At 37.3% G+C, this 17,105-nt stretch overlaps 2 protein-coding genes across 5 annotated transcripts; one reads left to right on the top strand and one right to left on the bottom strand.

Annotated features, from left to right (window-relative positions):
- Positions 1–296: 296 nt before the first annotated feature.
- LOC145234008 (uncharacterized) lies at positions 297–15,383 on the bottom strand. Of its 4 annotated transcripts, none has more exons than XM_080098776.1 (20): positions 15,248–15,383; positions 14,926–15,058; positions 14,777–14,874; positions 13,503–13,570; positions 13,368–13,425; positions 12,762–13,071; positions 12,575–12,688; positions 11,915–12,101; positions 8,903–8,987; positions 8,173–8,290; positions 7,834–7,967; positions 7,394–7,479; positions 7,205–7,251; positions 6,518–6,777; positions 3,570–3,676; positions 2,782–3,289; positions 1,668–1,762; positions 1,179–1,271; positions 577–757; positions 297–440 (listed from the first exon to the last, which is right to left on the bottom strand). In XM_080098776.1, exons 1-19 carry the CDS (start codon positions 15,336–15,338, stop codon positions 617–619), a joined length of 2,733 nt encoding a protein of 910 aa, XP_079954902.1. In that variant the 5' UTR covers positions 15,339–15,383; the 3' UTR covers positions 297–440; positions 577–616. The 4 variants fall into 4 exon arrangements, with proteins under 4 accessions (XP_079954902.1, XP_079954903.1, XP_079954904.1 ...); XM_080098777.1 differs by having other exon boundaries at positions 12,762–13,068; XM_080098778.1 differs by having other exon boundaries at positions 12,762–13,008.
- A 358-nt stretch (positions 15,384–15,741) lies between these two features.
- On the top strand, positions 15,742–17,005 carry LOC145234011 (NAD-dependent protein deacylase-like). Its single transcript, XM_080098784.1, has one exon. The coding sequence runs from the start codon at positions 15,849–15,851 to the stop codon at positions 16,746–16,748; it is 900 nt and encodes a 299-aa protein (XP_079954910.1). The 5' UTR covers positions 15,742–15,848; the 3' UTR covers positions 16,749–17,005.
- Positions 17,006–17,105: the final 100 nt, after the last annotated feature.

Raw genomic sequence — 17,105 nt, 5'->3', positions numbered from 1 at the left:
AAATAATGTGCCCATTTTTAGCCCTTTTTTATTTTTAAGAGCAAAGTGGGCCAGAAAGTACATTAACTAATTTCTTCTTCGTACAACTTTTGGTCGCACTTTTTGGTGCCTTTCAGCAATTTTTAATCCAGAAAGTACATTAAATAACTTTTTTCAACCGACTTTGGCCGCAATTTATCGACCCTTTCAGCTCTCCAGGACATAGTGGGCGATTGTTGACCAGAAAGTGCATTCAATAAGATTACGTACTATAAATGGTCATTGAGACACCACATTTACGCACATAGCGTTCCAAGTTCCTTATAGTAACTTGCGTGGTATTAGTTTTCTTATAGCACAAGGTACGGCACTTATGGCGAAAGCATGAATGCAGCAGTTTTCAATGGTACAGTTGCTTCCAGCTGTTCTTCACAATGCCATCAGATACAAAACTGCAGTTTCTAAAAAAGAGAAACGGTTTTTAGGTAACATCAATTTTTTGCTTATTATTGTAACACAATAATACAATTAGACTTCTACATATAAGTTATTACTGACCAAAAATACAACTTGGTTATGAAATACCGTTTTACGTACCACTGGTATGGTGTACGGCGTACGCAAAATAAGTTATCTGTCATTTTTGGTTCATTTTCTTCCGCTTGAGTTTTTCTAGGTGCTCCTTCAATTTGTCGTAGTGGCCCTTCGTCTTGCAGTGAGTTATTTTTCCTGCCGTTTTTGAGTTGTAAAACTTTCGGCACAACTGGCAGAAGTAACCCTAAATAATACAAAAACCGTTTAATTTAAAAACACACCACACCTATAGCACAAAATTCATATTTAAGTAAGGTTGCTATATATATTGTACTTAAAAGATTTTTCCTTAGTCCAAATACACAACGTCTTAAAAAAAATTGATTGTGTCTATTTCATATTTTGTCTTAAGTTACGTCAACTTTAAAAGCTCTACTTGCAAAAAAACAGCCAAATAACGGCGAACTATTGTGTGCACAAAGGAAGTCGGGCGTTAACATCTGACAAGGATAACTATAAAACAACATTCTAAATAGTATCTCTGTAAACAGTTAGGCGCCTAACAGAATTTTTCCGTTTCAGCCATATGCAACTGGAAAGCTCCTATAACAAACTGACAACCGCCCGATACGACGTTATTGTACATTGTAATAATGCAAATGTACCTCCATCACTTGTATTGCACATTGTCCAGCGGGCTTGTCGGGGTTAAACTGCGCAAGTCGGTAGTCAAATGGATTTTCCGGGAATGGATCAACCTGTTACGAGAAGAAATTGCTTTTTTAAACGGATCTGGGACGGTAGTTTAACAGAAAGAATAAGCACACACACTTAAACTAAGTTTCAATGGTTTCGAAATAACCAGGTGGTCACGGTATTGTGCAAACTTGACTAGAATCAAATTGTATGTAGTGCACACCGGCCAGCTTACAGCACTCCTGTTAATTGCATTGATTTTCGTTGCTGCCAAACTAACTAGAGTGCCGTGGCTTCACCAGCCCTACGGCCAATGTCTTGTCACATGAGACCTTACGAAAGAGTGCACACTGTCTGCAGCTGAATGTAGGCAAGTGTTGACTCCATATTTCAGATATCTACCAAACTATGACAATGTATGGAAACGTCAAAGACGCAGTTTAACAATTAAAACTAACCTTTATCGTTTCAATACTTTTTACTAGTACAGGTGACGACTCCCTTTGCCGTGTGGAGGGTGGAGTTCTTGGCCTAACAGGTTTCCATCGACTTTCTACCAAAACAAAACCGTACCAGCGAATAAGAAGTTTTTCTTGATTCTTTTGTTTAAGCTTAAAATCTGAGAGGATTGTTAATTGGCATACAGTATAAATATGTTTTGGGGTTTGTAGGTACCATAAAACGCTCGACAAATTCTGACATCACCATTGCAAATTTTTCGGACAGAGGTGATTGACGTTTACTTACATACTGAAAACCAAACCTCACCCGCTTAATCTGTTGTTCATTGACAGTGAACTTGGCTGTTTATGCCCGTTTACATTGCGAGGAAAGCAAAGCCTAAACGGTTAAGCTTTGTTTCGTTCTAGTTCTAGGTTTTGGCTTAACAGTTTTAGAAGCAGAACTATTCCCGCGAGCTTTTAAACATCTATAAATGCTCCAACCACTTTGTTCAGTAGTTGTGTAAGTGGCAATCTATAACTATGTACAAGGTGTTGTTTGGGGGCTTGGTTTGGGGGCTGATTTTATCATAAGATTGTTTACGATGAATATATTCATACTGGCATATTAAAATAAAAACTGCCGGAAGAGCTGAAATTTTGTTGATACATTATGCCTGGCAGCAACAGTATATTCATATTCATATTCATACTGGGATCAGCACTGAAGCGTCCATGCAGATCAGCGATCGCGGCATACTTATCGATATATCATAGTACGCCAGGGTTTTTAAAGGCGTTGTACCGAATCAGCCGGTCTTCAAGGCATTCCCATATGGCAAGGCACAGACAAGAAAAATCTAGTCTGCGGTGGGATTCAAACTCTCGACAGGAGTCATTCCGGGACTCGCGCTTTACTAACTGAGCTACACAGGCTCAGTGGAGAATCCGCCAAAAGTCCAATCACAAGCACCCTTGCCTGCCTTGTATTCCCCCGCAGCTTATATTTTTCTAGCCTGTGCCTTTCCATATGGGAATGCTTGGAAAACCGGCTGTTTCGGTATGGCGCCTTTAATAGGCCTGGCGTACTATAAATATGTTGCATAATACTTCTTTAACATCAAGCGTTTACCATGTGGTCTCTTTTGTTGGAAGTCTGGTGACCTGCGTGGGGGAGTCCGTCCCCGTCTCTCAGGTGAATATCCCCGTCTTGGGGGTGAAAATTCATGTCTTGGGGGTGATCGTCCTCGCCTTAAGGGTGAATACCCACGTCTAGGTGGGGTGCGTCCCCGCCGTTTGGGTGAGCGCTCCCTTCGTGGGGGTGAGCGTTCCCTACGTGGCGGTGAGCGTTCTCTTCGGGGCACTTGCTCTCTGCGAGGGGGTGAGCGTGACTGGCGTGGGGGTGAATAGTCCCTACGTTTAGGGGGTACTGGGTATCTTGGGGCCCGGGGTGGTGATTCGGGACGGGTCCTTTTTCTGTTTACGTTTAGGTTCATTCGAGGTGGTAGGGGAATAGGTGGGCCAGGTAGCATTTCCATAGAGATAGGATTTTTACGAATGAGCATGCCTTGACGTTTAAGTGCCATCATTGTGTCCGCGGGAGTGTAAAAGTCCACATCAAATATGTTGTATCCCGTGTTCTAAGAACAGCAACAGATTTAGTGTTTGTTGAGACAAATGTGAATGGATGTTAATGTGCAAACGTAGTATACAATTAAAGCCAAAATAAATGGGTTGGACGTTTGAGGAGGTTTTTAACTTTAAAACTACATACAACTGATGGAACAAATAATATTGCACAATGATTAGGTTCTAAACGAGATAATTACAATCAACTTATTTAAAGTTTATAAAATACTCAAAAGTTTATCAGCAGCACCTACAACAGTTTTTTAAAAACACCAAGAAAAGTTTCATTACCTGGGCAATCTTAGCTGGAACAATGGGGGCAAAAAACTGCTTTATATCATCAGTGTTGGCCTGTTCAGGCAGGTTGTACATTCGCATGTAAATGGTTGGTATAAAACCTGAGGAATACAAAAAATTCTACATATATTCTATAATTGCAATTTGTTTGTAGGCAAGTCTTCTGGTCATTGGCGCCCACTTACGGGGAGGCGGGGAGGCGCCGCCTCCCCGGGTATTTGCATCCCCAACCACGTCACAAGCAAGATTTGCAATTAAATAAACAATGTCTTTTTTTGTTTGTCCGGCAAGTATGTACAAGTCATCCGACGTTTCGACGTCCCTTACCGGGCGTCTTAATATTCTATAAACAACGTCTATTTTTTTCTTTTACTACCCTCTCTACAATATATTATTTACACGAATGCATAGTGTTACGTCATAGACGCAAGGTAAGTCAATGACCAGACGGTCATTTGCAGTTTATGTTCCAAAGTTTATTCTTTAAAATCAAGCCTTATAACAGAATCATGAGTAAGCAGCCGACAATAAAAAGCTTTTTCCGTCCAACTTCCGAGGTAAATGTTACAGTGGCGCCCGTATGCAGTGACAGAGTGGTAGTAGATAAAGCCGCGCAAGAAATCGTGTTTGAGACAGAGCCAGCTTCACAGCATGGTCGCAAATTCCAACAGTCGTGGATTGAAGAGTTCCACTGGATCGATTATGATTCAGTCAATGACAGTTTGACGTGCAAGGTCTGTAAATGGGGCCTATGAAAACAACCGAGTTGGACCAGCTTCACGAAAATTTTTGGAAGGCCAAGGTATTGTTTGGGTTAAGTGATTTAACAATTGGAAAAAAGGAAAGCCTGGTCTTCTAAAACATCACGAAAGCAAGCACCACAAGGACCTTGCCTCGGTTCAAGCCGGCGATGCAGGTGATGAGGCATTGATGGATCGAATTTCAGTTCGAAGGAAAAAAGTATTAAAAGCTCTGCATGCTATTTTTGAAAGCGTGATTTTTTTAACACGGCAAGGCCTAGCAGTACGTGGTCACTTCCAACATGATGCAACTAATTAGATTTTTAGAAGAAAAAAAAAAACAGAGTTGAAGGATTGGTTGCAATTATGAAAAAATTCTAGATTGGCTTGAAAGTTTGCAATCCGAAACTTCGATAGATGTGGTTACACGTTCAAATGCGCGCTCTCATCTTGCTTCCCTGGAAAAATTTTCGACTTACTTTATGCTGCGTCTAATGGAAAGATTTTTGATTCCCGTTCATCCAGTTCACACTAAAATGCAACTTAGAAATACAACTGTGGCCGAAGTTCAGGAAATGATTGGGAGACTGGTAAACACGTTTTCAGAGGAGAGTGCTTCCGACAAAAATGCGGAAGCCTTTGTACAATCTGTAGTGGATTCAGCGAGGCAACTTAAAATATCTGAACCGGTTGTTGCAAGGAGGCGTCGATGTTCGCAAGATATCGATTTGACTCCCCTTCATTATTACAAAAATATTTACACAGAAATGTACCGCTTGGCAAACTGTGCACTTGTTAACCAATTTTCTAAAGAAAATTTGGCAAAAAGTTCGGTTGATGGAGGACACACTTCTTTGCAAACAAGTTGACCAGGCACAGTTAATTGAAAACTTTCCCGACGTCAACTGCAATCGTCTTTCCTTGGAAGTCCAGTATTTCCAAAATTACCTTCAGCATCTCCACATTTCGAAACCAACAATTGGAAACATTATTGAAATATTTCGCAAAGAACCGACTCTTAAATACGCCCATCCAAACATGATAACTCTTCATCGTTTGTATATGTGTTTGCCATCCACTTCTTGAGAGGCAGAAAGATCTTTTAGCACTCTGCGTCGAATTAAAACGTACTTGCGTTCCACCATGTCACAGGAACGTCTCAACAGCACCTGCATTTTGAGCACCCACAAGGAAATTGATGACTCTCTTGATGTGGATCAACTTGTCACTGAGTTTGCTGCACAGAATCCAATTAGACAAAACACATTTTGTCAATGAGCAATAAGGCATATCTGTTCTTTCCTTGTAAATAAAATCAACATTTCACAATTTACTAGTTTCTATATGAAAAAAGCAGTGTGTAAATAAACTACACGCACGCGGCACGACGTAAGATATAAACTGATTGCAACATATTACAAAGCATTCAGCAAGCAGGCAGTTGACGTCATCCAATAGAATACTAATTGTCTTACGGACTGTTGCGTCACATAACGATTGTTACGTTTAACTGATAAAACTAAATTTACACCGCTTGGTTAAAACGACGTAACAGTAAGTTTAACCTTCCAGTTCCAGTAGTCATGTCGTGTGCGTTGCCAGCGTTTAGCATTAACTTGTGAGTAGTAGTTTTGCAAGTTAAAAATGCTTGCCAAAGTACTTACAAATTGCGTTACCATCACGTGTGGAAATTATTACGTCACCAGTTAATGTTGACCGAGTCGTGTATGGGCGTTTTTGTGTAAAAATCTGGGAGTCGGCGTTTTTTGTACTATGTTAGGTTAGAAAGTTTTGCCTCTGCCTCCCCGCATATTTTTTCAAGTGGGCGCCTATGCTTCTGGTACCATCCATTGCTAGATAATAGGAATGGGCCGATCCAAACCAGAACCCGAGTAATCGGTACCAAGCATCGCTTGAGCAGTTGCACAAACTAAAATTATTACCCTGTTGACATTTTTAAATGCATTAGAAACTACAGGATATGTCACGGTTAGGTTTTTTTTAGTTTGTGCCATAATTTCTGCTTGGTAAATATAATTTTTGTCCCAATTCAGGCCTTAGTTTTTGGTAAAGTACAGGCTGAGTTTCAGGCTTGGGCATTTTTATACATGAATTTTTCCGAACGAGCTCAATTTCAGGCCCGCTTACAACTCTTATTTGACAAACCTTCGTACATACAGTACGCAGTTGTAGGAATTTTACCTGGCCGTGGACCCATTCCCGGTGGCCCCATGGGTAGAGCCCCTGGTGGTCCCATTGGCCTTCCATGTGGACCCATTGGCATCATTCCAGGTGGTCTCATCATACCCATCATCATTGGTGGTCCAGGCATAAAAGGGGGTCTCATGGGCATGGGACCCATAGGTGGTTGACCCAATGGAAAGGGCGCAATTGGTCTTGGAGGTTTGCTTTCAGTGGGGGTCAATTTTGGAGGCTGGCTTGTCACTATTACCGGTTTTGCACTAAAAACAAAATAAAATTGTGTTTGTTTAATTTAAACTGTTAAAATTTGTGTGTAAGTGTACTTCAGGGGTCGGCAAGCCATGGTACGCGCGCCAAGGTTGTAACAATTTAACTTGGAAAACTGCTTGTTTTCATTTTTTATCATACCATTTTCTTAAAAATCAACCTTGCATGCACAAAACGCTCTGCTTTCTCTTTATTATTGATATCTGCTGGCACGAACCACTATTATTTGGAAAAACGCTGGCACGAGAGGTCATTAACACATGAAAATAACAAAAAAATGGCATGTGTCGCCTAAAAGGTTACCGACATCTAGTGTACATCAATTGGAAAACTGCTTTTCCTTTGGAGGAGTATATACGGATCTGTTAATAAGTTTAATGGTAAAAATAACGGCCCAAATACACAAACAGATGCTTTTACCTGATGGTAGGTTTTTCACTTTCAGATATTTCAGCTTTAATGGTTTTCTGAAAAATAAGAGCAAACTAATGTTTATCAACATACTGGAAATCTGGTTTCTTCACCTAAAAATATTTTCTTGGTGTTTTTTATGGATCAAAAGACCAAATAAATCCCTAGTTCTGCAGTGCACATTTAACATGAACAAACCTCTGTTGTTACATCTTCTTCTGGGGTTGATGTTGTTTTCAATTCTGCTTCTGTTAGTTTTGTATTGGGATCTGGTTCATTAATGTCTGCAAAATATGCCATAACACACAAAAATAAATCAGTGCAAAATCCATAAAATAACATTGGATTAGCATCAGTATCAAAAAAAAAGAAAAAAAAGATTAAGCAGAAAAATATGACTTGTCATTTTTTTCAGAAAGTATTTTTTCGAAATGTTTTCGATTTATGTTCTACAACTTATTGCTTTAATGTAAGTGTTGAAGCTGCAAAGGAAAATACATTAGTCAACACCCTACTATACCAAATTCTCCAAACCGTACAAGTTTTATTCAATTGTTCCAAAATTGACCTATATATTTTTATTGGGGTCACAATTACAGTTAGTTGATAAATACTCAAATGAAAAAATTAGTATTAACCTGGTTCAAGTTGTTCAGGACTTTCAAGCTCAGTTACATCCACATCACCAAATTCTCTCACACTAAATGGGATGTCATTTTTCGAACACCATTGAGATACAAAATCAGAGTGGACTTTTCTGGCCTCCAGTGGTCTGTAAATTTGCAGAAAATTGATGCATCAGTAAATTCACACTCAACCAACGTAATTGTCCAACATATATAAATAGGACAAATTATTTGCATCACAAAAATTTATGCTAATGCCAATGCTTAAAAGTCACACACAATTAGTTTGTGACTAAAAGCAAAAAAAATGCTTGTTAATTTGTCCAGGTAACAGAAAAGATCTAAACCTACCTTCCATTGCTTAGCAGTTGTGCAGAACAGAGTGCATTTGCAACCTTAAAGGAATCAGTTACAACAAAAACTGTACCATCATTTTCACAATCATCCGAAGAAGAGTGGCAGTAAATGTCTGAAAAAGGCAAGAATTTCAAAACACAGGCCTATATTGCGCCATAACTGTTCAACATTTGGTTTGAGTTACCAAAACAGACTATAAATCCAGACTTAAACAACCAAAAAGTTGACTTTTTCTGTTGCATAAAATGAAATACACTCACAATACCCCAATATTTCTCTTTTACAAATTTGCAAAACACATAAGTAATAACCAGACATGTGCACATTATCACTGTGATAAACTTTTAAACAAAAATGCTTTTGTGAGATCTTCTGCAATGGGCACACCACAACAATTTTGCTGATTTCTTCAATGTTTAATTCTGAATTGATTCAAGATTTATCCTGCAAAGAAACTTGTCTGCATGTACACATTATTAAAATTAAAAAATTTTTTCATCGTTTTATAAATTACTTTTCAATAGTTTTATCAAATTAATTTTTAATTACAGTTTATCAAACTGATTTAAACAATAAAAAGTATTAACCTATTGAATACAGCAAATATAATATTATTTAGGTCAAAACAAGTATTAAATTGAGCTCTTAAAAACATTTAGAACTACATAGTAATATACTTCCAATTGTTATGCAGCTATCTGACTTTTCCATGTGATTCTGTTACCTTCTGTTTTGAGGTGAAACCTTGCCAGTGCCTTGGTAATATCTTCCTTGCTTGCTGTTGTTTTCAGTTTAGACAGGCGAACAAACTGATGGCACAAAAACAACAATCTTTTTTCCACAAGAAAATAAAGTAAAGAAGATTTACACAGCTTTACACAATATATACAACAATAGATATAGTCCTAAAAACAATTTTAAAAAAATAAAGCTGAAGAAGATGTTGATGATACTTTTTTTCTGGCACTAGGAATCAAACAAAGTTTAACAATTTTCAAACTGTGTAGAATTTGTTCAGCCTATAATATTTCTGATAGCAGAGTACTGCAGCCTGCAACAGTCTGTTACAATTTTACTAAAAAGTTTTGTTTGCAAATAAAAGAAAATAATTAATTTACAAATAAATTGATAATCAAACTTAGAATGGTAAATATTATTTGTCAAATAAAATTTTTGGAGATTACGTAAAGGTCGTTACCATAATCTTTACCTTACTTTAGTCTACCTCTTATCTTTATAAAAACAAAGGCTTCTTGATGTAGTTGTTTGCTGTTTTTTATGATTGCAATCTGCATTAAACTTTTTGTACAATACTACTTCAAAAAGTCATCGATTAAGTGGGTAAGCCCAAAGTAACTTCAAGTTTCTGCAGTTGTTGTAAGCTCCAAGCGATATAATACCAGAAAATATTATGACATATATTTAAAATCCTTAATCTTGTCCCAAATAATCAAAACACAAAATTATCTAAGTAAATGTTACACAGAGAATACAATTAGGTGACAAAAGCTTTTCTCCAACTTTTAATGTACACATTTTTAATTCGCAGTTTTATTTTATGCATATGCCATTTTCTACTTGTAGCAGTGGCTAACACCTCTTTCAGACATGTTTTGTCTTGATTAAAATGCAATAAAGTTCACTTGAATTGTCAGAACAACAAGTACCCTTCAGGGAAGGGGACCCATAATAATTCAATTACAAATAGTGTTCAGTATTATTTTCTTCCAACATGAAACAACTCTTTTTCTATCATTAACAAGAATCACAGCACCACCAGACAATATTATAACCAGGGAGTCGAACCGGAACTGAACCCGAACCCGCGAACCGGTTTGAGCGGTCAATTTCATTAAACCCGACCAAACCCGAACCGCTAATTACGATTTTCTAAAAACCCGAACCAGGGTTGAACCCTATATTTTGTTTGGCGTTGGACACAAACCGGAACCGAACCAGTAAAACATGCAGTCTGTTTTATATTTGGTGTTTTTTTTTTTTTCATCACAGCGTACTAAAGAATACTGGAGATAACACTTATAAGGCATGTAAAAAATAACAGTGCACGGGCAAAATTCTTTGGATTTTGATAAGGTCAGGCAGATGATGGGTAGAATTAAATGAAAACAAATAAAAATTTGAACCGGTTAAAAACCGCAAACCGGTTCGGACCCGATAATTTGCCCGAACCGGAACAAAACCCGAACCCGAAAATATACACTTTTACAAACCAAAACCGAACCCAAACCCTTAAAAACAAAACCGAGTGAAACCGAACCGAACCCGAACCCATATGACAAGCGGTTCGACTCCCTGATTATAACAGATGTTTACGCAGAATAAAAGTGTATTTGGTGCATGTAATGACAAAAAATGTTGTGCTTGACAACAACCTTCCACTGTGTTGCTCTATCTTGCAGTCAATCGGCATTAAAAAGGCCTATGCTTACCTTTACACAGCGTTGAACTCACTAAAATTAATCTAAAGTAGGGTTTTTCAACGGGAGAGTTTTTTTCACCGAAGGGGGCGATGGTGACAATTTTTGGAGCTGCGGGCAATTTTACTTCAAAGGGAAGAGATATATACAAGAACTGTGAGACTCAGCTATTATATTTGTCTTGCAAACAAACACCAGGGACAAGGGCGCATCAGCTCAAACATGCTGCTATTTGAATGCATTGTGTTTGCTGGCATTTTTTTGTATTTTTTGTGATCTCAAAAGCATAGTCGGGTATTTAATTTGCCACAGGGGACACTTTAGTAAGTACAGTCAAACTTCGATACTATGCAACCTTGCTATTATGCCACCCTCGCTACTATACCACTTTTGATCGTCACCAACTAAATTCAATAGACAATAAATTTACTATGTCACCCCTTACCCTTAATACTATGACACATGAGAGTACGTATTACTGTATTAACGGTCTGGTTGTGGATTGAAAAATTGGGCCTTCTGACACTTTTTGGTTTGAACTAAAAAAAACAGAGACAAAATGAAAAACAAATTTTAAACAAATTAAGACAATTTTTTTTAAAAACTAGAAGGGTGGCTTAGCACATATTGCCATTGCATATACATTATAACCTACTTTAAAACATTGATATATTTTCTATGCTGATTTTATATTGGGTCCCATACCATCTACTGTCTTTATAACCTTGGTTGTTTCTGCAGGCAGAAACTCATGGGTCCCCACACATGCAAAGTTGTAAATAATGCATTTCAAGAGATAACTATGAGAAAGTTTGTTGTTGTAAGGTAAAACACAGTGACTGGTACTGAGCATAAACAAATATGCTGTATGGACTACAAACTATTCAAATTTCATTCCATTCATCCAAATAGCATATTTATTTAAGCTCGGTACCGGTCACTGTGTTTTATCTTACAACAACAAACTTTCTCATAGTTATGAATAGTATATTCATTCCATTCATACAAGGTTTTTCTCTGTCTGAGAAAAAAGGCTAAACACAACAATCAGCTCCTTTTAATTGCGAATTGCACCTGATTGTAGGGGGTAGTGGGGTAAATGATAGTGCTACAGGGTAAAACAACAATCGACACCTATAAGTGGCACACTCCAGAAGCTGTCCAAATTTTAATCAATTCAGACATTGTTTAAAAAATTTACCCATTTTGGGGGCTAGTGGGGTAAATTGCCAGAAGAGCTCCACAAACTTAAAACAAGATATGTTTTTAAAACAAACACATTTGGTAACACTGCTTACCGTAGACTTTTCAAGCTGTTTTGTTGCTTGTTCAGTTAAAGCCCAATCCCGATTCATTTCACTTGCTGAAGAAATAACAGCCTTTAACAACTTGTCATTAAAAGTCATGCCAGACATTCTAAGAACATCCATCTTATCCTGATGCCGGTCTAGTTCCAGGTAGGCACGACCGGTTGGTTCACCATAACTGCATTTACAAAAATAAGAATCAAATTTGCATGCCCTAACATTTCTCCTAACCTTAAAGACTAGTACAGTTTAAAACCTTACAATTTGCTAATTGTTGTTTTGCAAAAAAACGGTTTCAGTCTTAGTTGATGAAAACTTCGGTCTAACCTGAAACTATCTAAGGCAACTACTATGCCACATCACTAACAATTAACACTCCACAATGTTAATGCAGATGAATTTGCTTAACTACATGCTGGGTCATCACATATTCTGTATAACTGCAATGGATTGTGAATTTCAACAGTATAAAAGCTTGGCAAATTGAATATCATAAATACATACATTTGTGTCATTTATCAGAATTGTCTATATTAATCACATCTGCATGTTACATCAAGCACAACAAAACAAATATGTTCTATTCCATTAAGTTTTGTTGCTGGTTCCAAGATTTACTGCTACTTGTGTTGCATGGCATGAAAGACTTACCGGTCAGTAATGCACCGGATTCCATCATTTCCATTCATAGGCCAAACACCCAAAAATATCATGAGTTCTCGTTTAGAAAACTGTAGTGGTAGGCCATTAAGTTTCATGATAAATCTACAAAATGTCATTCCTGTGTTATATATATATGCGCAAATTTAAACTAATGCATCACTTTTCAAAAACAAACTTTTTTAGTGGTGGTTTGACATCTTTGTTTACGTTTTCATCAGCTTCCAATTTTTTTGTAGAATGGTCAGAATTTTGATTTTCTTTATGTTTCTGCTCTTTAGAAACAGTAGTTTTATCATTGTTGTTTGTTTGGGGCTCCTCCTTTACAGCAATAACGGGTGGTGTTGTATCAGTGTCTTGTAATTTTTCTTGTGATTTTTCCTCTGATTTTTCCTCTGATTTTGTGTCAGTGTCAAATTCTGTTGCTAGCAAGATAACAGATTCACTTTGTACAGTAGCTTCCGGTTCTGTCTTTATAATGGGAACTTCTTAAAACAACAACAAAAATTTAAAACAATTTGCTTATATTACATTGTATAAATATACCTGAATGTTCATTGAAAACAAGGGTCAGACATTTTTTATTATATTATCCTTTTCAAGGGGCTGGTAGCGTGGTAGGGTATTAAAACTTAAACCACAATGATCTAAACTGCAGTCCTTGAAAATTTTGTCTTATTCAGCCACTGTTTAAAAATTTGACCACCAAAGCTTTTTAAAGCAACAACCACTAGGAAGTAAAATCAAAAATCAGACATAAAAAATCAAAGAAAAGACATCATACCTTGTTTCTGCTTTAATTCAGTTTCCATTGACTTTATTTTTTCAACTTCTTTTTCATCCTAAAAGTTTTCAAATTTTGTACACTTAACATTTTGTCAAAGTTTATGCAATATTATGAACAACATTTTCTACACACCTTGGTCACATCTTCTTCATTGTCTTTGATAAACATCAGTGCTTGAGCAAGGCCTTGAGCAGCTAAACCTATGTAAAAAGCAATAAATTGATGCTTATTACAATTTACCCAAATATTAGCTGTCAATTACAACATTGTTTTTATGGTCAAGTCTCAATTATTTAGCTCAGGGTGTTCCTAGACCAGCGGTTCCCACACTAGTGGTACGCGAAGGCTTTTCAAGTGGTACGCGAGTAGCTTCCGTTTTTTTCACAAAAACTGGGTGCGCCCGGAAATGACTTTCCATCCGCTGTTAGAAAATTTACACCGCGCATCGGCCAATAGGTGGACAGTAAACAAACTCCAAAATCTCGTTAAATTTAGTTGTGGTGCTTTAGTGTTATTTTAGTAGGCCAATATTCTTCTTCTAAATAAAACATATTTCGATCAAATTAGTTGTTCTGCAAGAAGTGGTACGCATGGCAGTACAGAGCGTCCAAGTGGTACGAGATCGTAAAAAGGTTGGGAACCCCTGTCCTAGACTGAGAGCATGAAAGGCTCCTTAAGGGTTCCAAGAATAGTTGGTGGCCTGCAAATTCCATCAAAGCAATGAGTTTGCTGCCCAAATCAACTTTAATGTTTAATATATATTGTATTTATACAAACCCAGTGGATAAATGTTCCGTATTTACTCGATTGTAAGCCACCCTCGATTGTAAGCTGCATGTTGAGGTGTTAAAAAAATAATGTAAGCCGCCCTCGATTGTAAGCCGCACGCTGGATTTTTAGATACAATTGTTTCTTAATACATCTTTCTGTTGTTGTATGGTATGACTATTTGCCCATATCTGTTAGTTTGTTGATAACTGTACCCAACAGAATGAATATCGACGTATAATCTGTACAAGCAAACATGTTTTGAACCCCAGATAATTTCAAATGTTGAGAGTGCAGAAATAATTTCGGTATAAAATTAAAATATAAGCCGCCCTTGATTATAAGCCGCACAAACGGCAGCTAAAAAACAATATAAGCCGCCGCTTACAATCCAGTAAATACGGTATACAGAAAGTGGTAGCAGTTGCACAAAACTCCCATTGAAACTTATGTGACCTACATGCCAGGGCTGGAAACACTCTGTTTTTACTCAATGTATTTTGTACTCAATATCCCCATTTTTTAAAAATAGTGTTATTAAGATACAAACACTACAACCCAAATACCTTGCTTTTAACACGAGAAATCATAATGTCCCAGGTTGGAATTCTGCTTTGCACATGAATAAACCAACTAACCTTTCTTCGGTGATGGTGGGTCTTGTTGGTTGTTGGTAAGTTTTATTGGGGTTGTTTCCGTTGGTTTTAACTTTTCTGGGCTAGACCCATTTTCTGTCCTGAAATTTAGCTTGATCAATAACTAACTAAAATTTCAACAAAATTCTTACTTTTTACTGCAATCTGAATCTTCTTTTTCAGTTCCATCCTGCTTCGGCATTTTTCGCTTTAAAATGCCTTTTAAGGGTTGTTGCGGCTGAGTTGATTCAAATTGAATTCGAAGAATCTCTTCATTACTAAGACCTATAAAAGCAATATTGGTTGAAAACAACACAGTTTTTGCACACAAACCAATTGTTTTATCAAACAAAACATCCTTACTCTTTCCAACTATATTCATGTAACACAGCATGGTTCAAGATGTATAATGCCCACATTAATTTCAAAAGAAAAAAAGTAAAGCAGCTTTTTTGCATAAAAAATACATCTTACCATTCTGTGTTGATGTTTCTTCCTCATCATCATCATCAGATTCAACCATCATTCGCAAAGCAGCCAAAGTATTGGTTTTTTTAGTAGCCATGTCAATTTTTAAAAATATTGCAACAAGTTAACATAATTTGGTCTACTTGTTGGAAATAAAGATAAAATTAAGTTTTTTACATTTTGATGAAATTTTAAAGCATAATACATGATAGAACTTAATATAAGTGAACAAATTTCAGTTCGAGTTGAGTTTATTTCGAGTTCTGTACAAATTATGCCGCTTGCCGCCCATGTGCCCAACCAAAACAGGCAACAATAATACATAGGAAAACAATAGACAGTGTACGTACGTAAGAAGGTCTTCGTCCATAGCTTAGCTTAAAACTTTTATTACAAGCCATATACTTTGTAGTGCCATGTACAGCCATAAGTGCAAGGTAAAACTATAGAATACAAAAAAATGCATGCTTATGCGACTGCAATCACCAAAACACAGAGCAAAAAAAATCGTCACACTTGAGTGCACACATGTTCTCGTACTATTGTTCGTCATAGAAAAAAAGATGCCATAGATGGAAATTGGAACGTGACGGGTTTTGTTTGTAATATGGTTCTGTGCTGGCTGCAGGCAACACAGCTATTCAACACACGGTTTTGTAGCAGTTTGCTAACAAAGATATTACCTGGAATGGCTGCCGAACGCCCAAGTTCAGATATGGCCGCCTTCCGACAAGAGGTAAAAGATGCAAAACATGTACTGATTTTATCTGGTGCTGGCGTAAGTGCAGAGAGTGGTGTACCCACATTTCGTGGTGCTGGAGGTTACTGGCGAAAATGGCAAGCACAACAACTTGCAACCCCGGAAGCGTTTTCAGAAAATCCTTCACTAGTTTGGGAGTTCTACCATCATAGAAGAGAGGTAATGAACTCCAAGCATCCCAATGCTGCACATAAAGCTATTGCAGATTATGAGGAGCGCATGACCAAAGAAGGAAAAAATGTGGTTGTGGTTACTCAGAATATTGATGAGTTACACAAAAAAGCAGGATCGAAAAACATCATTGAGCTACATGGGACTTTATTCAAAATCAGATGCACAGTGTGTGGTGAAGTTTGTGAAAATAGGGATAGCCCTATTTGTGAAGCATTGCGTGGTAAAGGAGAACCAGATCCTTCAAACCCTGATGCTGCAATACCTGCTGCAGAACTACCAAGATGTGGAAAATGTAATGGCCTAGCCAGGCCCCATGTTGTATGGTTTGGTGAAGGTTTGGATAAGGATGTAACGCAAAGTGCTGCAGGTCACATTGATTTGTGTGATCTATGTCTTGTGGTGGGCACATCATCAGTTGTATACCCAGCTGCTATGTATGCACCACAAGTAGCTTTAAGGGGTGTTACAGTGGCTGAATTCAACCTTGAATCCACTCCTGCAACTGATTGTTTTAAGTATCACTTTGAGGGACCTGCTGGTACATTTTTGCCCCAGGCTTTGGCCCCATTTTAAACCACAGTAAACTGTAAATTGTTGTCAGTTTTATGACTGTGTGTATACTTTTGATTGAACTATACATCGCCTTTCCTGTACATATAAATTTCCCTGAGGTATTTGTTTTCCTTTTTGTCTTTTATATTTTTTCCTGTTCCACTTATTGTATATGAGACAGAACATTTTTAGTTTGTTGCATACTGTGTATGTTCTTAGAAATTGTCTTCTAAATAGTGATGTTGTAACAAAGGTAAAAAATATATTGACTAAAAATATGCGGTTTTGCTATATGTGGACTAAATGCCTAAAACTAAATAAGTTTTATTTTGGTCAAGAAGGTACACCAATTTCCATTCTGTAAAAGTTACATGTAAA

Source organism: Phallusia mammillata, chromosome 6 (genome assembly GCF_965637545.1).
Source record: "Phallusia mammillata chromosome 6, kaPhaMamm4.hap1.1, whole genome shotgun sequence".
Classification (NCBI taxonomy): Eukaryota; Metazoa; Chordata; class Ascidiacea; order Phlebobranchia; family Ascidiidae; genus Phallusia; species Phallusia mammillata.
The sequence above is the reverse complement of the archived record's forward strand: the minus strand, read 5'-3'. Positions and strand labels throughout refer to the sequence as shown.